At 35.4% G+C, this 21888-nt stretch overlaps 3 protein-coding genes and 1 pseudogene across 4 annotated transcripts in view; 1 reads left to right on the top strand and 3 right to left on the bottom strand.

Moving 5' to 3' along the window:
- Positions 1-2577, bottom strand: part of LOC109079983 (gastrula zinc finger protein XlCGF8.2DB-like) — a 30429-nt gene extending 27852 nt beyond the window's left edge. The window contains exon 1 of one of the 2 annotated variants that reach the window (XM_042721255.1): positions 2288-2577. The gene's annotated coding sequence lies outside the window, so the exon portion shown is untranslated. The remainder of the gene's footprint in view (positions 1-2287) is intronic. The other variant, XM_042721256.1, reaches the window with a different exon arrangement.
- The window catches only part of LOC122136721, a 690060-nt pseudogene that overhangs the window by 309927 nt on the left and 358245 nt on the right, over positions 1-21888 (bottom strand).
- LOC122136724 (gastrula zinc finger protein XlCGF46.1-like) overlaps positions 1-21888 on the top strand; it is a 184000-nt gene that overhangs the window by 150729 nt on the left and 11383 nt on the right. The gene's annotated exons all lie outside the window — the stretch shown is intronic.
- Positions 15273-21652, bottom strand: LOC109081645 (gastrula zinc finger protein XlCGF57.1-like). Its single transcript, XM_042721228.1, has 3 exons — positions 21516-21652; positions 17298-17363; positions 15273-16950 (listed from the first exon to the last, which is right to left on the bottom strand). Exons 2-3 carry the CDS (start codon positions 17320-17322, stop codon positions 15725-15727), a joined length of 1251 nt encoding a protein of 416 aa, XP_042577162.1. The 5' UTR covers positions 17323-17363; positions 21516-21652; the 3' UTR covers positions 15273-15724.

Raw genomic sequence — 21888 nt, 5'->3', positions numbered from 1 at the left:
ATATTTCAGATGCAAAAACTTCTAAGTCTATCTGATTAAAGTTATTTTATTTATTTTTATGAGCATTTTTTAAATAAAGCTCCTATGATTAGGTTCAGTAATTTCACGTTAATGGCAAAGAGATTCTTTTCATTGCCATTAAAGTCTTGATGTACAGCCCCTGTATGTATTGTGCAACATGTAGTACAGTAAGTGCTCTGGTTACAGTATTCTCAAGTGTTTTTTATTATTATTTTATTATTATTACTATTTTGTAATGTAGACTTCCTATAAAATATTCGCATAAAATATTTTTGTACAAAAAAAAATATTTGACTATGAATATTTCTGCCGCATATTTTAATAGCCCGCACGTGAGCTCCTGTCCTTGTCCTGACAATGAGTCTCGTGAGCAGCTGATTACTGATAACAGTAAATCAGTGTCTACTGCAGGTGAACTATCAGAATTAAGGCACAAAGACATAACAACATAACCAGTACCGCCGCTCCCTATAATCTTCTTCCTCTGAGGTTTAATGGTGTTTGTCAAACAAATGTACGTGTTTTAGCGCCACCCGCTGGACTGGAGAGTGAACCGGCGATAGGAGGAAAATCTGCACAAATAAATTATGGACTCGCATGGTATTTGATCAACACCAGCAGTCTTCGTGAGTGAGGATTGGTAGAGAAAAATGAGAAGTCAAATATTTCAGTGAAAATCAGTTCCCTGGTTATGGGCCATTCCACCGAATAGTTGCTTTTTTTTTTTTTTTTTTTTTTTTTTTACAAAACTCTTCATTGTTAATCTTTTTTTTTAAAGCTTTTGGACTGTCGTTTGAAATGTGCAGCGATCATGTTTATTTAATGAAATCATATTTAATCGTCACATTTAGCCATATCGCAATTCTGGACTTTCCGTACCAAAATTTAAGACACATTACATGTCATGGACAGTGTGGGTAGAGGTGGGTAGTAACGAGTTACATTTACTTTGTTACATTTACTTGAGTACATTTTTGGGGTAAGTTATACTTTTGGAGTATATTTAAAGATGGGTACTTTTACTTAAGTACATTTTTAGTGAAAAGCTGTACTTGTACTTTGTTACTGTGGGCCACGCTCCTCTCGTTACTTTATCTTAATTCAGTACAAGTTAAATGCTTCAGTTTATTCTAAACGCACCGTCTACTTTTCTCTTGACAATGAGCGATGCCCATTCCTGAATGATTCATTCTTTTGAGTCAATTCTGTTCAAAAGCTTGATCAAACCAGTTGGCAAACCAGTGAATTGGTTTGTGAATCAGTTTGAATGATTCATTCAGTTCCCGCCACACGCGCTGATCGTCTGAAGCGGTTCACTCAGAGGTGTTACAGAAATTTAAGAACATCAAGATCTTTATTAGATGAACACAGGGTGTGCTGTCTACGGTTCAACAGGTATAACTTAGGCATCATTCGATTACAGTACACGATACCACTATGACCAGTTTGTTGTACGTGTAACTTATAAATTAAATACGATGTATAATTTTTACATTTAATAAGCTGTCACAGAGTATGAAATGAATGCCCTCCAAACCCACATTAGCTCTGTTCCAGGAGGAATGCCTTTGCCTATACACAATTAATATTGATATTTCCAAAATATTTACACTTGCAGAAATATATATTTGTTTACATTTCGCAGAACAGACAGAAGAAGATCCGTCAATGTGCATTTGGTTCGTTATGTTCAGATGTTCGGTAACTTAGCGGCTGTGTGAGGAGTTTTCACTCGTGTCAGAGGTTATTTATACATATATAATACATACTTTAAAATATAATTTAATTCAGTGATGCAGATCAGAATTTTCACCAGCTGTTACTCCAGTTTTCAGATTCATGTGATCCTTCAGAGATCATTATAATATATTGATTTAGTACCAGTGCTGGAAACAGTTTTGCTGCTTAATATTTTTTGGAACCTGTGACATTTTGTTTAGGATTCTTTGATGAATAGAAAGCTAAAGAGAACATCACTGATAGTAAATCAACATATTGGATATGATTTCTTAAAGATTATGTGATACTGAAGACTGGAGTAAAGGCTGATGGAATAATATTATATATATATATATATATATATATATATATATATATATATATATATATATATATATACACACACACACACACACACACACACACACACACACACACACACCATGTGTATATTAGATTTGACTGGCTTCACCGCTAATATAAAAAAAATACAGATTTAGTTACATTTCAGAGAAATACGTTCCGATTAAAATGCCAGGTATGTTACCAGTTTGTATTGGACAGAAATGTACCTCCTCTTGTCTTCGACGGTAATTTACAGGAATGTTATTAACACAATAAATCCACAGCGAAATCCACGAACAGCTTTTCAAATCCAGCCGCTGCTTTTAAACCAGAGCCATAACGCGCTTTCCCTCCTTCTGTTCAGTCGACTTGTCCTGTGGTCTCCAGTTTGATGACTAAAAAACAACGCAAACAACAAAAAAAATTGTTTGACTTTCTTCGGCGCACAGATCTTCTTCTTCTTCTTTTGGTGTTCTTCTTCTCTCGAGTTTTCTGGCGGATTGGAAAACCAACGTTAAAGGTGCATGTCCGCCACCTACTGGTCTGGAGTGTGAACTGTACACGGTTCAGCTGAATTATTTCAACTATTATAGAAGAAGAAAATAAAATATTATAAAATAAACCCGAAATTGTATACATGTATAAATACAAAATCAAAGTTTCAAACTCTTTCCATTAATATTGTCTTTTTTAAATACTTAAACAATTCTCCATATACTCTAGATTGCATTACCCCATAACCTAAAAGTGTCTTCAGAGATAAACTATTAACTCCCATCAGTTCCAGTTCTTGGAGCATTTGATATCTTTCACTTTCATACGCTGTACATTAGGAGAACATGCTCAACCGTTTCTGGTAGTCCACATTTACCACAATTGCCTGTTTCATGTTATCCCTATTATGTGCAAACTTATTTATTGCCAAATGTCCTGTTCTTAATCTAGATAAGATAACATGTGATCTGTAGCACCTCCTCGCTGTCATTAAAAAAATAACGTCACAGGAAAATTCTTTATTGTTAATGAAATTATGTAATTATGTTGTTTGAAAAATCATGTAATTTCAGTGTTTATCTCCATTAATGCGAGTGGAGTATTTAATGTAAATGTGTATATCGACATGAAAACAGAGTTTGTTTACTTCATTACTTTTCTCACTCCATGAAAAAGAGTTGGTACGCATGGTTTATAACGCCTGTACGGTGCGTACATATTTACGCCAAGTTTATTTGTTATAAATCACGATATGTGCGTGGAAAAATTGCATATGCATATATTATCATTACATAAATGAGACCCCAGATCTGTAGAAATTAGTCATGTCATTGTCCAGCTCATTCAGTTTTCATTCCAATGGCATCAGTACATCATTTATAATAATGATATGAACAGATGCATTGGATATAATGTTTATTTATTTGTTTGTTTGTTTCTAGGAGAGCGTCGACTCATTGAAAAGTGTAAAGTGTAGCCCTCTTTGCATCAGAGGAAGCATTAGAAGAGAGGAGAAGAGAGACAGTGAAAAGACACTCGTCAGACTTTATTTCTGGAAATGCATTAAAGGTCACTTACATTCTAGTTAGCCACACATTTAAACCTGATTTTAGACAGTATTTAAATGAGATTAATAACTCCAGCTACTTGCAGGCCTACAGTCCTCAGGGTACGTACGGGTGCTTGAGATCCTTAAAAATGCTTGAATATTTTATAAAAAGCTCTAAAAAACACATTCATGGGTTTCACAAAAAAAATATTTCTCACTTAATGAATAGTTAGGTTTTTTTTTTTACATAAGATAAGCAGCTCCGCTTGAGTCTGCGCGTGTGGCTGTAGTGTGATCTTTATTAATGTGCATCCTCTGATGGAGAAGAGCGGGAGATAAAAACTTGCTGGGAGCAGAGTATGTGAGCAGTACATGTGAGAGAACATGGTCGGTTCACAATAGACTACCACACAAGTTTAATTGTCATATCCTTAGATATTTAAACAAGCTCAGACGAGATTGGCTTTTATAAGGCACAGAAATCATTTGCAAATTATATTAAAGCTACATTTTTTTAATTAACAGGTCAGTCATTCCCAGGCTCTGAACACAAAAGCATGATGTCCATGGACAGTGGTGAAGAAGGAAGGGACAGTGGTGATGGCACATTGTACATGCATGGCAGGGTTGCGAGAGGTTTGTTCTCAAGCTGTGGCACTGATGTACACCGTTTTGATTGCTGTTGACAAGAGAGAAGGACAGGCATGCACTGAGAAGACATGCACATGGACAAAGCCGAGCACGGAAAAAGTGAAGTACGATGAATTGTCTAACATCTTCGCTAACGAGGAGAAAGTTGCAATTCAAAACCATTCGTCACACATGACACCATCTGCTGATGAGTTCAAGTTGTTCTGTAAAATCCAATAGTTTACCTTACTTAGATTTAATTAGTTATCTTTACTTAGTTGTTATACTTACTAGGTTTTATTAAGTTTCAGCTACTTTTAAGGTAAAAATAAAACAATTTACTTACTCTTTTGAGTGACACTTACTTAAAATATTCAAGTAGCCACAAAGGAACCAATGACATTAATAAACCAGTGAGAGGCAGCAGTGCACTAATATGTTGCTAATTGCCTTGTTTTTTTTTTTGTTGTTTTTTTTTTTTAGCTCACCATTATAGTGATTAGCATTCCCTTTAGTATGGCACTTGAAACTTTATTTATGTTGCTATAATTTTCTCTCTGTTAATGGAGCAATGCATCATGTAATCAGAGTTTTTTTATTTCAAGGAAAAGTAATAAATAGGTTGCTTTTATAAAATGACCTATTTTTTAATTAAAGCATTTTTTTGTGTGCGTTTAATAATGACCTTTCTGAGATTTTATTTTTAATAAATACCTTCATATGCTTTCTATATAATCCTTAAATAGTGTGTGGTAATATGCTGAAGTCACACACAGACTTAAAAATTCATCACGTGAATGGTAACAATTAAATTTAATTTATTTTCATTAATTGTAACAATAGCCATTTTATTTGCTCTTTTTGTTGTGCTACTACTGACACAAGACAGCAAATAAAATTGGCAAATAAAAACAACAACTGTAAAACAAAGCAACTGCATATTTTATTCTGCGCAATGCATTCTGGGAGTCAGTGAGTATCTATACTAAGTCATGAGTAAACCTAAATGAAAGGATCAAGTACCCCCTACAGTTCTTTTTTAGTTACTAGAACTCTTGTGTAAGTTAACTATACTAACTAAGCATTTGTCAGTACAACATACTATTCCTATTTCACTTTACTTCGTTTTTTCAAGGCAATCGGTGTGCATGCTTTTTTTATGTAAGCCCAACTTATTAGATTTTACAGTGTGTGCACAGCTCCACCAAAGTGAATAAATATCAGATGAAGGGAGTCGTACTGTAATGATCCACTTTTGACTTTAATATTTGGTATGTCAACATTTTGCAGCACTGAGTACAGCAGCACATAGTGCCAATATATTTCCTGAGAACTTCAACAATAATATTAGTCCATGCCACACCTGACAATGATTACACAAGTAATTTGGCTTTTACTACCATTTACCTCAGTAAGCCTTGGACTTGATTGTAATTTTAGGATCCTAACATAGGTACAGCAAGTGTAACAGTTATAATGTAATAATGTAAGGTCCTGATTAGTTGTAAACTTAGAACTGACATCAGCTCAAAACACATTTGAGTCTATTAAAGAAATGTTAGCTAGTTTACTTCACAATCTGAATTTAATGTTAATTTAGTTAACGTCACTGCTAAGGTTAATTTTATGGCAACTGATTGGCAATCTTTCAGTAAAGATTTCAACTTATCGCAGACTGTCAGGATGGGCCTTTACAATAAACAAAGATGAGCCGAGGTGCTGGACAGCATTAATCCAAAGTTGTTGGACAGGTAAGATGTTGGTTATAGTATGCAATAACTCAAGCAACTTTCAGTTACATTTAAAAGAAGCCAAAACTTGAAAAGGAACATTTTTATTTTTGAATCAGACTTTTTAAATCTGTGTCTACCCCATGTCCATATCTGATGGTCTCTGATTGTTGAAGTCCTTTTGAATAAATATAAACTAGAGCTATCAAATTGATTAATGCACAGCTAGCCATTGATTATCCCTTACATAAATATGTGTGTGTGTGTGTGTGTGTGTGTGTGTGTGTGTGTACAAACTTGTAGTTATTTATCCCTTATCATTCTTACTACATTCACTCAATTCCATTCCAGCTCCACAAGTGGGAACTTTTAGAGAGGTTTCCAGTCCTTCTTCTTGCCAGGAGAACCTCAAATGTTTTTTTCTGCTGAATGCTTCTGTCCATGGAAGATGGAGACAGAAGATACTCAGGACACTTTTCTTACAATAAAGTGATTGTATGAAAGTCTTCTCAATGGTAATAAACACAAATGTGCAATGTGTGCTAAATTTTCACATATTGCATTTCTTATTAGTGCATCCTCGACTTCTCTCTCTAGGTTTAAAAAATGCTTTAATGTGAACATCATGTTTTTTTATTTTTTTATTTGTAAATATTTCTTTCAACAGGACTAACATTTTACAACACATATTGGTTTCATTTATCATAATCCCAACATTTTAACCTTGAAGCTTCCTTTTTACATAAGTAAAAATAACGTAAGAAGACTTTTGAGCGGGGCCTTGTATTATTTTGATCATGTCAAATTGATATTACATTATTAAATACAAACCATAGGTTCTAACACAGATAAAGAAGCGAGCAGCATGAGAGAGAGTTCAGCCACAAACAGCACAGAGACAGAGACTCCACCAGCAGATCACCTGTAATGATACAATGTCTTATTCAGTAGTACAAAATATGCAGAGCAGGGGTGTGAGAACCGCTGCTGTACATGATGCTTGCTCACTCAATTTCACATCATGTGTGTCTTTGTGAGGCTTAAGGCTGGAACACACTACATGACGATTCAGAAATTGATGCTAGTTGCCGAAAGTCAGAGTGAGCCAACACAATAAATCAAATAATATTTCACAGAAAAACACTCAAAGCATCATGCTAACATACCAACAAAATAAAGCAATGAAACAATTCAAATAGAAAATATTAAACAAAACAATTATACAAACTTTAAGACCATTTTTATAACACTTTCCCCCGGTTTCACAGACAAGGCTTAAGCTAGTCCCAGACTAAAATGCATGTTTGAGCTGTCTCAACTGAAATAAACTAATTACAATATGCCAGTGGTTTCTAAGACACTGAACTAAGGCCTAATCCTGTCTTAGTCTAAGCCCTGTCTGTGAAACTGGGCCGTATTGTTTTCATTGGTCATGTGTCTTGTACATTATCTGTTTAATAATATAGATATGCAACTTTCTGATCAATTCCCTACTGGACCAATTTCTATAGGGAACAGAGACTGTGAAGCAAATAAAATACGTATTGATTTTGGTGATCTCCTCATTAAAGGAGTGCAAGTGGAAGAAAGCCGGAAAGTGAAAAAGCAAGTGAAAGTGGAGAAGCGTTGCCAGAAAAAGAGTACCAGCAGAATATGAATTTCACGTTGAGAACTGTAATAAAGGTGATGTGAAAACAGGAAACTTTGAATAAGAGAATAATGAAGTTGATAAGAGAAATGGCTGAATATAATAGAATTAATCTTGAGCTGCAAACATTATCAGATGACTAGAAAAAAAAATAACGTTATTAACCGGTATTTCATTCACCCGAACCGGTTTCGGAACGATAATAATATCAGAAGAACGCAGGAACAGAAACATTAAAATATCGGTTCTGCTCGGAGTGAACCGATTGAATTTATTTTAATTTTTTTTCGTTTTCAAGCCCTGATTATGATAATTAAGCACAATTTAATGATAGAACTTTAATGATTAGAACTAAAACTTGGTAACCATGTATGAATGCATATTTGTCATTTTAACTGATGGATGCTTAAGATATTGTTAGTCCTTCAGGGTTTCTGTAAAAAATGTAAATAAAAACGTAATAGATAATATTAATTATTATTAAAAGATAATACTACTACTAATTATACTACCATACTAACAATATGTACTACAGATTGATGAGTTGCTGGGGTTCATGAATATTAGTCACGTTGTCTGCGTTCGGTCGAACTGATTTGCTGAAATCAAAACAGGGATGGGAATAAATGAGCGCCAGCCAATGAAATTGCCATTTGCACATTAGCTCCGCCCACTACCAGAGAAACCGGCATATCTTCTGCTTGTTCTTTAAAGTGGAATAATTCTAAATGAACTCCATTATTTTGACAGGAAAATACAACAATAATGTAGTGTAGCGCGTAGATTCAATGGGGTAAGACCTATGGAGCGAATTTTGTGCAAATATTCATCAAACAAATCCAGCGTATTGTAAATAAACAAAATCTGCTTTGCAAGTAAAAACTCGACTTTCAAACAAACGCAAAGTGATTTGCAAATGCAAAACTCTATTTGAGAAAAAATGTAGAGCTATGGACAAATATATGTAGTGTGCGTTACAACTGTGAGACTCATTTGTGAGGAAACTTGGCTTGATTTTCTCACAAATGCATGCAGGCAGATATTCCCACATGCGTAAAAGCAGATTTTCTCACAAATGCAATTGAGCAACTATATATTCCAAAAACAGCAGATGGCGCTGTCCGTCAATTTATGCTAGTCCCCTGAGACCTGAAACACCTGTTTACCTTTTCAGGGAATACAGCAGACCAACATGAGTGGGGAACAGGTGAGTTTCTGTCTTACTATATAATTAACCATTTAGATGTTTTTCACAAAGCGACCCTACTAGTGTCAGTGAAATTCACAATAAGGGCTGTAAAGTTGGTAACATGATTGATTAGTTCAAAAATCAGTCGTGACATGGCTAAACATTTAACTAGGCGGTCTTTCCCTATAAAAACTGATGCATTCTCCATACCTCTTATCCTCTGTAGGATCACGGGATATAGAATATATACATGTTGATAAAATTGTTCAATGTATAACAAAAATATTGTGTACCAAAAATGAAAGCTTAGACAATTTAATTTAGTATCAGATATAGCAATATTACCCAAGAGGTCATTACTTATTAATAAAATTTTTAAAGCAAATCACATTATTTAGTACAATATCTAAAACTTTTTAAATGTTTTAACACTGTGCAATCATTTGTGTCTAAAATAGTTATGTATTTATAAGATAAGCAACATGATGAATATTTATCTTCTGGTGTCACTCTTGTCCTGTGAATTTGGGAGAAAGATCAAGTTCACGCTGATATAATACTAAATTCAGCATTTTAATAAATAGTGGTTTACCAGTATTTCAGAAGGATAATGTAATGATTAGAAACTAATCTTTGGGGTCGAAGACGTTGCCGGTGCGTTTTGTCCTGTTTTGTTGATGACCACAAAAATAATTTAAATTACAGATACGAGAATGGCATCGTTAGAAACTGCAAAGGGTCTGCGTTTATTTGTGTATAGTCAACAAAACAATGTACTTTTGTAAAGTAAAGAACACAAACAGGGCGCGCTCTCTGCCGTCTCAGTCTCTGGGAACTTTCTTGAATAAAACAACCTGAATCTCAGTGAATATGTGCCTCACATACATGGTACATCTATGTGTAGAAAGCCTAAAATGTCTAATTTTAAAATCAATTCAAATTGAAAACAAATATTCTCTGATTATATAATCCGTATAAAAGTGAGGAGAGGTAAAGATTCTCATGTTTCACCTCATTATCGCTAGCGCTCTGTTCACATGTTAATGATCTGAGGTCAGCCAGGTAAGCATGTAGATGCCCCCGAAAAATGCCATCAAAACGTCAAGCTTCAAATTGAATTTAGCCTACTTTCTTTTTCTGCCCGTTGGATGTTGGTGCGCTACACGGGTGAAGACACACTCTGGACAGCGAGGATATCTTCTCATATTGGTCTGAAAAGGTAAACAGATGTTTCGGATCTCAGGAGACTAGCGTAAAATGACCAACAGCGCCATCTGCTGTTTTTGGAAAATAAACTTGCTCAATTGCATTTGTCAGAAAATCCAACTTGACGCATGTGAGAAAATCTGCCTGCATGCATTTGTGAGAAAATCAAACCAAGATTCCTCATAAAAATGCAAATGAGTCTCACAGTTGTAACACACTATAAATATATTTGTCCATACCTCTGCATTTTCTCTCAAATCGAATTTTGTATTTGCAAATCACTTTGCGTTTGTTTGAAAGTCGAGTTTTTCTTTGCAAAGCAAATTGTGTTTATTTGCAAAATGCTGGATTTGTTTGATGAATATTGTCACAAAATTCGCTCCATACCCCCATTTGTCTCACAAATTTGCAGTCACTGGGGCAACCCTTTGTCCTCATCATCTGGTACAGCGGGGAGCATTATCAGATGGAGATTGGGGATGACTGGGTCTGGGTTGGCTACATCAGAAGAGATGTAACCTAAGGGTTTGGAATTCAGGATTCCCTCAATTTCAATCAGGATCGTGTTAAGCATCTCCTCAGTGACAGACTGAGCATTAAGGAAGGCTTATAAAGCTTTATGGACCTGATTTTCCTTTCCCAGGAACCTGGGAAAAAAGATTAACTTAATCTGATGCTCTGCCAAGTGAGTTTTCAGGGAAGGATGCATGACTTTGAAAGCATCATGGAGTTCTCACTCACCTCCTTTGAAATTAGTCCCTTGGTCGGACAGTAATTCAACAGGCTTGGATTACTAGAACAATTGGATGAGCCATATCTGGTTACAGTTGGTTGCATCTACGTAGTCTACCACCAACACAAATGATGGTCATGTCTTCATCAAGTTCAGGAGCCAACGAAGCTAGACGGCTTGATGATGGCACTGGCTTACCAGCAGTAAGAAACTGGGTCTCTTCAGGGAAACTCTCTCTCTGGACGGTTCTGAGGATCTCTAATTCTGCCTTCTGGTAAGTTTCAGCTGTAGGCTGTTGAGAATCAGATGGGGCCACCCCATGTAGGTACTCTGCAGTTGCAAGTCATTAAAGCAGTGGAACTCTTTGGGATCAGGAGGGGAAGGGCAGGAGCTGCTCTTAGTTAGGAAGAGAAACACAAATAGGTGATGTATGGAATATGTTAAAAAAAGATGAATGATGTTTATCGATGCAGCAATATGCCTGTTTTAATAGGAGAAGGGAGAGCAGCAGTTACAGGGGAAGAAAAGGCATAGCTGTTAGTTAAAACCTTTACAATAGTACATATGGAAATTTAGATGAAAATTACAAGGAAAAAATTAAATTCTAGAACAGAATAAGGATATCTATAACCAGAAACCTAGTGGACATTCAACATTAGATGTGACATTTGAGATGTTTGAATTAAAGAGAATACTAAACCAGGTCAGACATATGGCTCCAGGAAAAGATAGAGTGTTATATGATGATTAAGTATGCTGATGAAGTAGTGCTTAAAGCACTATTGGATCTGTTTAATAAGGTGTGGAAGGAAGGCAAGTTGCCAAGGGAATGGAAACACAATAATCCCTATAGCAAAGCCAGAGAAAACCCAGCAACAGCAGGTAACTAGCAATCAAAACTAACAAAAGATGATGTTATTTATGAATAATGGCAGGATGTCATGTTTGACCATGTTTTCCTTGAGTGTATTGCATCAGTCTGCTCCTGATTTCTAATGAATGATGGCACAGGTCCTGACTTGGTGGAATGTTTGGAAAAAGTCTAAAGCCACTTAGAACTCTTTTGACCACTGCTTTGCATTTCAAAAGAAAGAAAAAAATTAATTTGATGACCCCCAATAGGACAACCAAGCAGATTCATAATTAAAATGTTTTCATTTAATTAAAATTGTTTGAATGTAACTTATCAAGAGTAGAAATGTGAGTATTGTCATGTGGGAATTTTACTGAGGTGATTATGAAAACGGCACGATTGATTGATGGCTTATGACTATGCTTAATTCAAGTGATGAAGGATTGTGAAAGTCTGACAGTGTTGAGCACTACTGTAACGTTATAAATGATTAACAGTTGAAAATAAACATTAATTAGAAATTTAGAAAAGTAATCAAAAGTAATCCGTTACATTAATAAAGTAATTGAAAAAGTTACACTACTATTACATTTTAAATAGGGTAACTTGTAATCCGTAACCTATTAAGTTTCCAAAGTAACCTTCCCAACACTGTTGATCGATAATATAAAATATACAGGTGTGTGATTATAATTAATAATTGACGTGAATAGTAACAAAAATATTTTGTGTGAGCCGTTCGGGGTCTCTGAGACCCCAGCTTTAGAACATGATAAATTGCAGTGGAGGTGTGACTATTCTACTGAATCCCAAATAAGTGTACACACACACACATACACAACCAAGTTAATGTAAAGTCTGTCAAACAGAAGAGTCATGTGAAGTGCCGATTTTTTCAAACCAGCTGAAAAAAAATCGGCTGGTGACCCCTGCTCAGCACTGTACAGTTTGTCTAAATCTGAGAGAATGGATTGAAATGATTTTCTTGTCCTTCTGTCATGCTGTAGAAAGAGCCCAGATGATGTCACTTCCTCTGTGTCACAATTGAAAGAAATGCTCTGTTTTAAAAAGGAGAAATTCATGTCTATCTTGTGAAGCTCAACAATCTTGTTCTGCGCATCAGAACTATATTCTTTGGTTTTACTCCTTTTGATGGACGATTAAGGGAATTGGGCCTTTGTGTTCGGTATATTTATAATTCTGTTGAACAGGAAGTCATGGCTGGACAATTTCATGCTCCTAGTCACCCTGCTGTGCTAAAAAATATGAATTAATGTACATTAGAGATTGGTTACTCATAAGAATATCTAGGGTTGCCAATAATTGTGGCCAACATGCATTTGAGAAAATCATTTAATTCATAACAAGATTTCCCTCCCACTTTCAATTGTTTTTACTTTTAATGAAAGGTTAGAAGTTTGTTATTTTTTTAGATCAAAATGATAAACGATGTAGATGTATTTTCACAGCCGCTTTTGCTCATATTTACCAAGGGTGCCAATATTACTGAAGGGCACTGTAAATTAAATATCAGTCTAAACATTGTTTTAGACTGATACTATACCAAATATGCTATATGAATTATTAAAAATATATTCTGTGCATGTACACACAATATAATATTTGTAATAATTTCTATAGCATATTTGGTATTTTTTTATCACCGTCTTCATTGAGCCACATTTTCTGTGAGGAAAACGCTTCTGTTCTTCTGGGCTTACATAATTTTTAATGTATAAATAATGTATTAATAAACTGTATACCGAATTTGGTCTTTTTATAACACTGTCTTAGTCCATTAATTGAGTGTTTTCTTTCTATGGGGGATACACTTAAATGTGCAATTTACAGGGTTACATTCATATTCTGGGATATTCTGCTTGTCTGTGCTTTATTAATAAGGTGTGTACTGAATTTAGTAATCCAGTGTTTTACATTAAGTGTTTTAGAATGTCCCCAAAACCATCTTGATAAGCATACACTGATTATTCCGTCCAAGTTCAAAATAAATCTCTATGAACCGCTCCACTGTGAACATATGGAGCTGTATGAACCATTACAATCTGTAAAGTAAACAGGAAGTGTTTGTCTGAACTCAACTGCAAAAAAAAATAAAAATAGTTGAGCTTAAGTGGTTTTGAAAATTGAATTCAACTGGTTTTGAAAAATTCCCTCGCAAAACTTTTGTATTCTCTGTTTGTTGAGGGAACGCAAAAGTTTTGCGAGAGAACCAAAAAATTCTGAAAAATATATTTTTTCCTCCCACCCCAGATTTTTTCACTCTTTCTGATTTTTTCCAGCACCATGTAACTTTATTCGCTGCGTAGTTTTGTGAATACTTAGAAATGACATCAAAAAAGGTTGTGAAAAACCTACATTTACACACGAGGTCCTCAAACTTTTATTTCTTAACTCAACTCTCATGGAATCGAGGGTTGCAGCCACTGAACAAAAAGAGGGCGTTTCCCAATTACTGAGCATTTTCACACCGGGATAGACCACTATCCAATCAGAAAAGCCCTAAGAAGAGGCCATGTGTTATTATTTTCTTTTTAACTTTCTGGAGTTCCCAGCTATTTTGTTATGTCTAGATCACAAGAAAAAAAACTTATTTCGAGATCAGGAGACAATAATAATAATAATAATAATAATAATAATAAATAAATTCTGCATGGATTTAGGACTTAGAAGACATAGAACCCATGCATTTTTCCCAGTGTACATGCCAACATATATGAAAACAAAGTCGCCTTGAAGTCATGCATCTAGAATAAATTAGATTTCAGTTTCTTTAGATATTTTTAACATGGTTTGCTTAAAGTTATTTTGTGTTTGATGAGAAATAAAAACAAAAGCTGAAGGTGTTTTTGTGGTGTAGGCTACCATTCATCAGTGTCTTTGCAAATCTGCACAATCTCTATAAACTGACAGACAATGATTAACCTCGTTCTTTTGTCCCTTTTCATAAAGATACATTTACAGATGGGCGAACATAATCACCTGATTTTATAAATGTGGCCAATTACATTTGCATTAAGCACCCAGTTTGTGCTTGTCTATAATTTACATTAATAACTTACATTTACAAAATGAGCCTACAATAGCAGAAGCAAGCCTTTTTAATGAAATTAAAGGGCCTGTTTTAATTAAATTGTCAATGATATGTGAAAAGACATCACTTCTGAAGACAAGAAGAAAGAAACAATGTCACCTGCACTCTCCGCTACCTGCGACATAGACACAAGTCGTGTGTGTTGCCAGTGAAGACAAGACGCTGTGGTGGTTAAAAGACTGAAGGTGTTCTTTAGCAAACACTATCGCAGCGTCAAAGAACCTATGAAATGACACATGAACCACATCAGCATCTTGTCCTCAACACACCAGACTTGTGTCCATTTACAGAGATAAAGAGGAAAAGCTTATGCTGATAATTCAAGAGGACACTAGAGAACACTCAGTCTTCCAGTTAATGTCAGTTCATCACTGATTCAATGTCTATATCGTCCAGATCAGTTCAGGTTAAAGTGTCTGTGCAATCAAGTCTACAGGTCTACTCTCTTAAGTTTACCCAACTAAAGACAAAGACAACAGTGGCAAGGAACCAAACTCCATCTGTGACAGAAATTGAGAGAGAGAAAAAAAACACTTCCACTGCTTCATGAGTCTATCATCTATTATAATGCTATTTCAATCTCAAGGTGTCAGGAGAAACATTTATCACTTTTGAGTTTATCTGAATCTCACAGTTCAAGAGATACATGCATTAGAAGACAATTGAACATAATATGAAACTCATAAGAAAACACAATGATATAATTTATATCATGAAGCAAAATGATATACAAGAATAAAACTTTGTGACGTTGTTCTTTGGGGAGGAACTCCATCTTAGAGTTGATCTGAATCTCAGTTGAATCTGCTGGTTTTGAAGATGAAGATGAACTTTATTCACTGTGAAAACTTCAGATAATGTTTCTTTGTCATGTCACTTGTTATGACTGGTTAGGACAGATTTATCCAGATTATATTTTATTGCTTGATTCATTATTGTGTCTCATCTGTTGAGGATGCAGCATAAGATCTGAAAGAGCTGGATCTGAAGATGATCTACTTCCTATGAATGTTTTTTGTATGACTGTGTAGATTATATGATTGATTGAAACTCTTCCCACATTCAATGCAGTGATACGGTTTCTCTCCAGTGTGAATGATCTCATGTTTTTTCAGATTTCCTGACCGACTGAATCTCTTGTCACAGTGTGAACACTTGTAAGGTTTCTCTCCAGTGTGAATTCTACTGTGATGCTTTAAATGTTGAGCTGAAGTAAAACTCTTTCCACACAAATGACAAGAATGTGGTTTCTCCTTTGTATGAATTCTCAGGTGTTTATTCAGGTCTGAAGCCCTCAAACATATTTTGTTGCATTGATCACATGCATAAATGTTCTGTCTAGTGTGGATGTTCATATGTACCTGAAGGGCTGATGTTTGTGTGAAACTCTTCCCGCACTGATCACAAGAGAATGGTTTCTCTCCAGTATGAACTCTTATATGCACTGAAAGATGTCCTTTTATTGTGAAACTCTTCCCGCACTGATAACATATATGCGGTTTCTCTCCAGTGTGGATCCTCATATGCTCTTTAAGATGTCCTTTTCGTGTGAAACTCTTCCCGCACTGATCACAAGTGAATGGTTTCTCTCCAGTATGAACTCTCATATGCACTGAAAGATGTCCTTTTATTGTGAATCTCTTCCCACACTGAAAACATGTTTGTAGTTTCTCTCCAGTGTGGATCCTCTCATGTATTTTCACATCTACTGACCGACTGAATCTCTTGTCACAGTGTGAACACTTATAAGGTTTCTCTCCAGTATGAACTCTCATATGCACTGTAAGATGTCCTTTTATTGTGAAACTCTTCCCACACTGGTCACATGTGTAAGGTTTCTCTCCAGTGTGGAACCTCTCATGTATTTTCAGTGTTCCTGACTGACTGAATCTCTTGTCACAGTGTGAACACTTGTATGGTTTCTCTCTAGTGTGGATGTTCATGTGTCTCTTAAGGTGTGATGATTGTATAAAGCTCTTCTCACAGTGATCACATGTGTATGGTTTCTCTCCAGTATGAACTCTCATGTGATCATCAAGATAATGTTTGCTTGAGAAACTCTTTCCACACTGAGTGCAGGTGAAAGATCTGTTGGCTCTTTTTTTCTTACAATTTTTCTGTTTGCTTTGAGAGCAACTCCAAGGTTTTTCTCCAGTTTTCACATGATTTTTGTCCTCAATTTCACTAAGATCTTCTTTATCTTCTTTATGTTCAATCAGTTCTGAAATAAAATCAAAATTGATTGTTTTTTTAAGTAACTCTCCGTAATGAACCCTGATGTAAAGTAGACCATTGCTCTACCAGATTTTGGTAATTTTTATGCACTTTTGTAAATTATATGTCCCAAAAAACTCTCCATGAATGAGGTACATTTATCTTCTAATTATTATTATTAAAACACTATAGACACAAATCCCATATTTCCGCAGGAAGAACTATTAAATATATTTGATCAACTACACAATTATCTAATGTAATGTTATTGAAAAAAGTACCCTATTACAACAAATCTAAATCTGCTTGAAGCTTTATAACCATCAGCATTATTAATGAAGAATAAACACCGACCTGTTTGCTTTTCAGTGTGTTTCATTCTGAAGGGTTTGTGGGAAGAGCTTCACCGAATATGAATTTCTGTGTGGAAGAAGATTTGCCAAAATCAACAATACATATGCATACAAACATAAATATACCTTTTTTTTTTTTTTTTACTAACTTTCACATTTAAGCATTATGTATTAGAAGCAGAAGAGACCCTTACAAATACAAAGTGTTGTCTCTTTGTAAATTATTATATTACTATATTAAAAGTAACAGTGTCAACAAAAAGAGGACATCAATTTAAAATGATCATTCAGTAACACTACACGAACGTGCTAATTCACACAGTCTATGCATTTCTGTTTTGTCTTTCTACTGTTAATATTTTTATCCATATTCTTTCATTCTTCCCCTCAGTATTAACATATTAAAGCATGTCTAGAAATATATAAAAGAAACAGTATACATTAAAAATTAAAGCATAAACACAGAAATGTTATGACACCCATCTACAAATCTACACCCATTAACAAATCAATAAATATACAATAAAGCACATAATATATAAGGTTTGATTTCCTAAATCTCCAGAGCAATTAAATTACTTATATTTAATTATAAGTAATTCAATTACATTGTTATAGTTTCATATACCACAAAGCAAAATTGTAATATTTCCTACATTATAAAGCTCTTCATATTTATGTAGAGATTTAAAATGTCCCATGTGGCTAAATGTGAAGTGCATCTGTTTTTAGCACGGTAATTAATTTAGTTTCAGTATGTTCTTTTCTTTGCCCCTTGTTCTATAGAGTCGACAGTTTAACAAAGACATCAATACCACAGTTAGTTTTGATAATATACAGCTAATGTATATCCAAATGAAACATTCAATCAAAACTGTCAAGACACATTGTTTATGCGTAAGAATGCTTTAACGCGTTTAACAGCACATGATGCCTAGACCGTCTGACAGATCCAGCTGCATTAAAGGTGCTGTATGTTGGAGTGACACCGAGTGGTTGAACTAAGTATTGCAGCCCAAATTCAAAATATTGGAAAGAGTTTTTTTTCACCCGGCACCTCCTCCTCAGACTTGGCACACGCAGGTTGCCAGATTGACGACACAAACAGGAACGAGTGCACTTGATGATGAACGAAATGAAAAAGCTATGTTTTCCGCCAACAGGCAACCCGGGGGTGAACTACAATTGGCTAAACTGGCAGTGGACAGGTTTCACAGGTTTCACAAACCAAAGCACATTTTCAGAGTAGAATAACTGACTGTAGCATTGTTTTTCAGATATGCAAGTATGTTAACTTCGCATGTTTCTGCAAACACACTATGATATTTTTATGCTTTAGTTAAGTAAAAGTCTTACATACGGCACCTTTAAAACATCTAGTATTATCTTAACATGTCTTTTAACATACAAAAATAATTTAAAAACACACTTGCAGTAGCTTCCTAGTGACAAAAATAATGTCTTAATACCGGCAATATTTTTTAAAATACCTTCTCTTATACAAAAAAAAAAAGAGAATTGTTACCACTCATACTTCTGCGGCCTCCTCCTTAAATATTTCTGCATTTTCTGGTATTTCTCTCTCTAACTTTCCTATTCATGACTCCCAGTCTCTATGTAATATGGTTTCAAAACTGAAAGCCTCAACTTCCAGAGTTGATCTGATACAATCTTGTCTTTTTAAATCATGTTTTGATTCCCGCTCTCCTGTTATTTTGAGAATTATCAATAACTCTCTGTGCACCAGTGTTGTGCCAGCAGCATTTAAAACTGCTGCTGTCACCCCTGTACCAAAAACTAACAACATGGACTTTGATAATCTGAATAATTTTAGTCCCATCTCTAATCTTCCATTCCTCGCCAAAATTTTAGAACAAACAGTGGCTTCTCAACTGCTTTCTCATCTGTCCTCAAATGATCTTTCTGAGCCGCTTCAGTCTGGATTCCGTAAACTCCAAAGCACTGAAACAGCGTTAGTTAAGGTCACTAATGACTTGTTAATGGCTTTTGATTCTGGCCATCTGTCTATACTGATTCTTCTTGATCTTAGTGCCGCTTTTGACACTATAGATCACTCCATTTTAATCACCCGTTTAGAGACTATCTTTAGAGTTTCTGATTCTGCATTAAAGTGGTTTAAGTCCTACCTCTCTGATCGCAAGCAGTTTGTTGTGAAAAGTGAAAGTGACATGACAAACAGCCAAGTATGGTGACCTATACTGGATTTAACCCATCCAAAGTGCCCACCCAGCAGTGAACACACACACACACCGTGAACACACACCCGGAGCAGTGGGCATCATTTAAGCTGCGGTGCCCGGTGAGCAGTTGGGGGTTCGGTGCCTTGCTCCAGGGCACCTCAGTCATGGGATTGCCGGCACGAGACTTGAACCCACAACCTTAGGATTAGGAGTCAAACTCTCTAACCACTAGGCCACGACTTCCAATGGGTGATTGCAAGTCTTAGGTCGGTGTGGTGCACTCTGGTGTTTCCCAGGGATCAGTTTTGGGCCCTTTACTTTTTAGTATTTACATTTTTCAATTTGGCCAACTTTAAGAACTCTTGGTCTTAACTTTCACTTTTATGCCAATGACACTCAGATCTATATACATTCAAAACCTAATGTCAACATGCCTGTGTCTCTTCTTTCTCAATGTTTTACTGAGATTAAAAAATGGATGTCTGAAAATTTTCTCTGTCTAAACGGTGACAAGACTGAAGTGATGCTTATTGGTTCATCTCATCAGTTGCGTAAAGGAGAGTCCATAACCTTAGGGGGGTAATGGCTCTGCTTTACAATTCCAAACTAAACTAAAAAATCTGGGGGTGATATTTGACGCCAATTTAACATTTGACCATCATGTTCGTAACACAGTCAAAGCATCTTTTTTTCATCTCAGAAACATTGCCAAATTACGTCCCATGTTGACTTTCTCTGTAGTGTTTTCTCACATATTGATTATTGTAACGCTTTGCTGGCTGGAGTTTCTAAAGCTACCCTAAGTAAATTACAGTTGGTACAAAATCCAGCTGCTAGAATTCTGACTAGGACCAGTGCAAGGGAGCACATCACATCTATTCTGGAAAAATTGCACTGGCTTCCTGTTAGTTTTCGTATTGATTTTAAAATTCTCATGCTCACTTATAAGGCCTTGAATAATTTGGCCCCTCAATATTTGTGTGAGCTTTTTACCCCCTACACTCTTACACGTGCTCTATGCTCTTCTGAAGCTGGACTTTTAATTGTCCAAACAACATGGCTAAAAACTATCGGTGATCTGGCTTTTAATTCTTTGAGATTAGGAATGCAGGATCCCGTGTTTTTAATTCATCCCTTAAAACATACTTTTTTAGGATAAATTTTATGTGATTCATGTGAGTACTTTGTTTGTTATTATATTGGCTTTTTATTTATTTATTTATTTATTGCTTGATTATTGTTTTACTGCCTGTGTATCTTTTAATTTCATATTTTTTATGTAAAGTGCTTTGAGATGCTACTTTTAAAGGCACTACATAAAATAAAGTTTATTATTAGTAGTAGTATTACAAGTACAATAAAGCACACTATTTCTTATATATCTTTATACATGTACAGTACTCAATTAGGAGAAAAAAATGCTGTTGTCCGACTTTCTAAATGTTAGGAAAGCCTAGCTCAGATTCTGTAAGACAGTCCGGCCATTAGCATTTACTACAAAGCTGTAAAATCTTTCATTTGTATAACTGATTGGATAGTTTACTTTTGTTTTGTTTTTTTACACTGTGGTTGGAATTTGTAGACTGTCCCTTACATGACATTATCGATTATCCTGAGAATACCGAACCTAATACTAACTTTACCCGCTTTAAAAGAGAAAATTTGCCGAACATAAATCTCAAAAGAGAATTAACGTTATAAATGAAATCCCAGCAGCAATACTTGATATCGTTTCGCCTTAATTCCAATTACAAATCACGAGACATTTAGTAACAGCAACAGAATCACTCCAAACATCTAAACAATCATTCACACGAACATACAAAAACACGAAATCACTCAGGTCTGAATGAACTTAACACGTTTCCTCGTATGCTTGTTGTCTGTTGTTCTACTAAGTGTTTATTCAACTCAGAAAACACACAAACAGCGCTGTACTAGAAAACAGCACAGAAACAACATTGTGTCAAATGTGTTTCATGTAAATAACGTTATGTGAAATAATGTGAATTGCTCACCTCTCCGCTGAAAACTCAACACCGCTGCTGCGTCCAAAACCTGATGCTTCTGCTTCTTCTTTTGGAGTTTTATGAAGCTTGGCAAACAAACGATAGGTGCATTCCCGCCACCTACTGGACTGGAGTGCGGACCATTGATGGAACATGAAGAGCTAAATCCTCTTCTAAATCCTGTTAAACAGATCTACTTATATACTGCTACCATCTCTGTAGTGTAAACTTCCTACTTGATCAGAAACTCTTTTAACAATTTTGATTTGGTAAGATGGGACAAATACAGCTGCTGATGCTCGTCCTGTCCCGTGATCTTTGGAGCCATCAGTACAAATCGAGATTGTGGAATTGTAATTCTGTTCTAGATACAGTTTAACCA

This window comes from Cyprinus carpio, chromosome B3, assembly GCF_018340385.1.
Source record: "Cyprinus carpio isolate SPL01 chromosome B3, ASM1834038v1, whole genome shotgun sequence".
Taxonomy (NCBI): domain Eukaryota; kingdom Metazoa; phylum Chordata; class Actinopteri; order Cypriniformes; family Cyprinidae; genus Cyprinus; species Cyprinus carpio.
This window is presented reverse-complemented; position numbering and strand designations above follow the sequence as displayed.

Bases quoted from the DNA above. Each gene is read 5' to 3' on its own strand.
- LOC109081645 (XM_042721228.1), bottom strand. From the start codon at position 17,322: ATGAAACACACTGAAAAGCAAACAG. The intron at 16,951-17,297 runs GTCGGTGTTTAT...ATTTTATTTCAG, and splicing joins ACACACTGAAAAGCAAACAG to AACTGATTGAACATAAAGAA.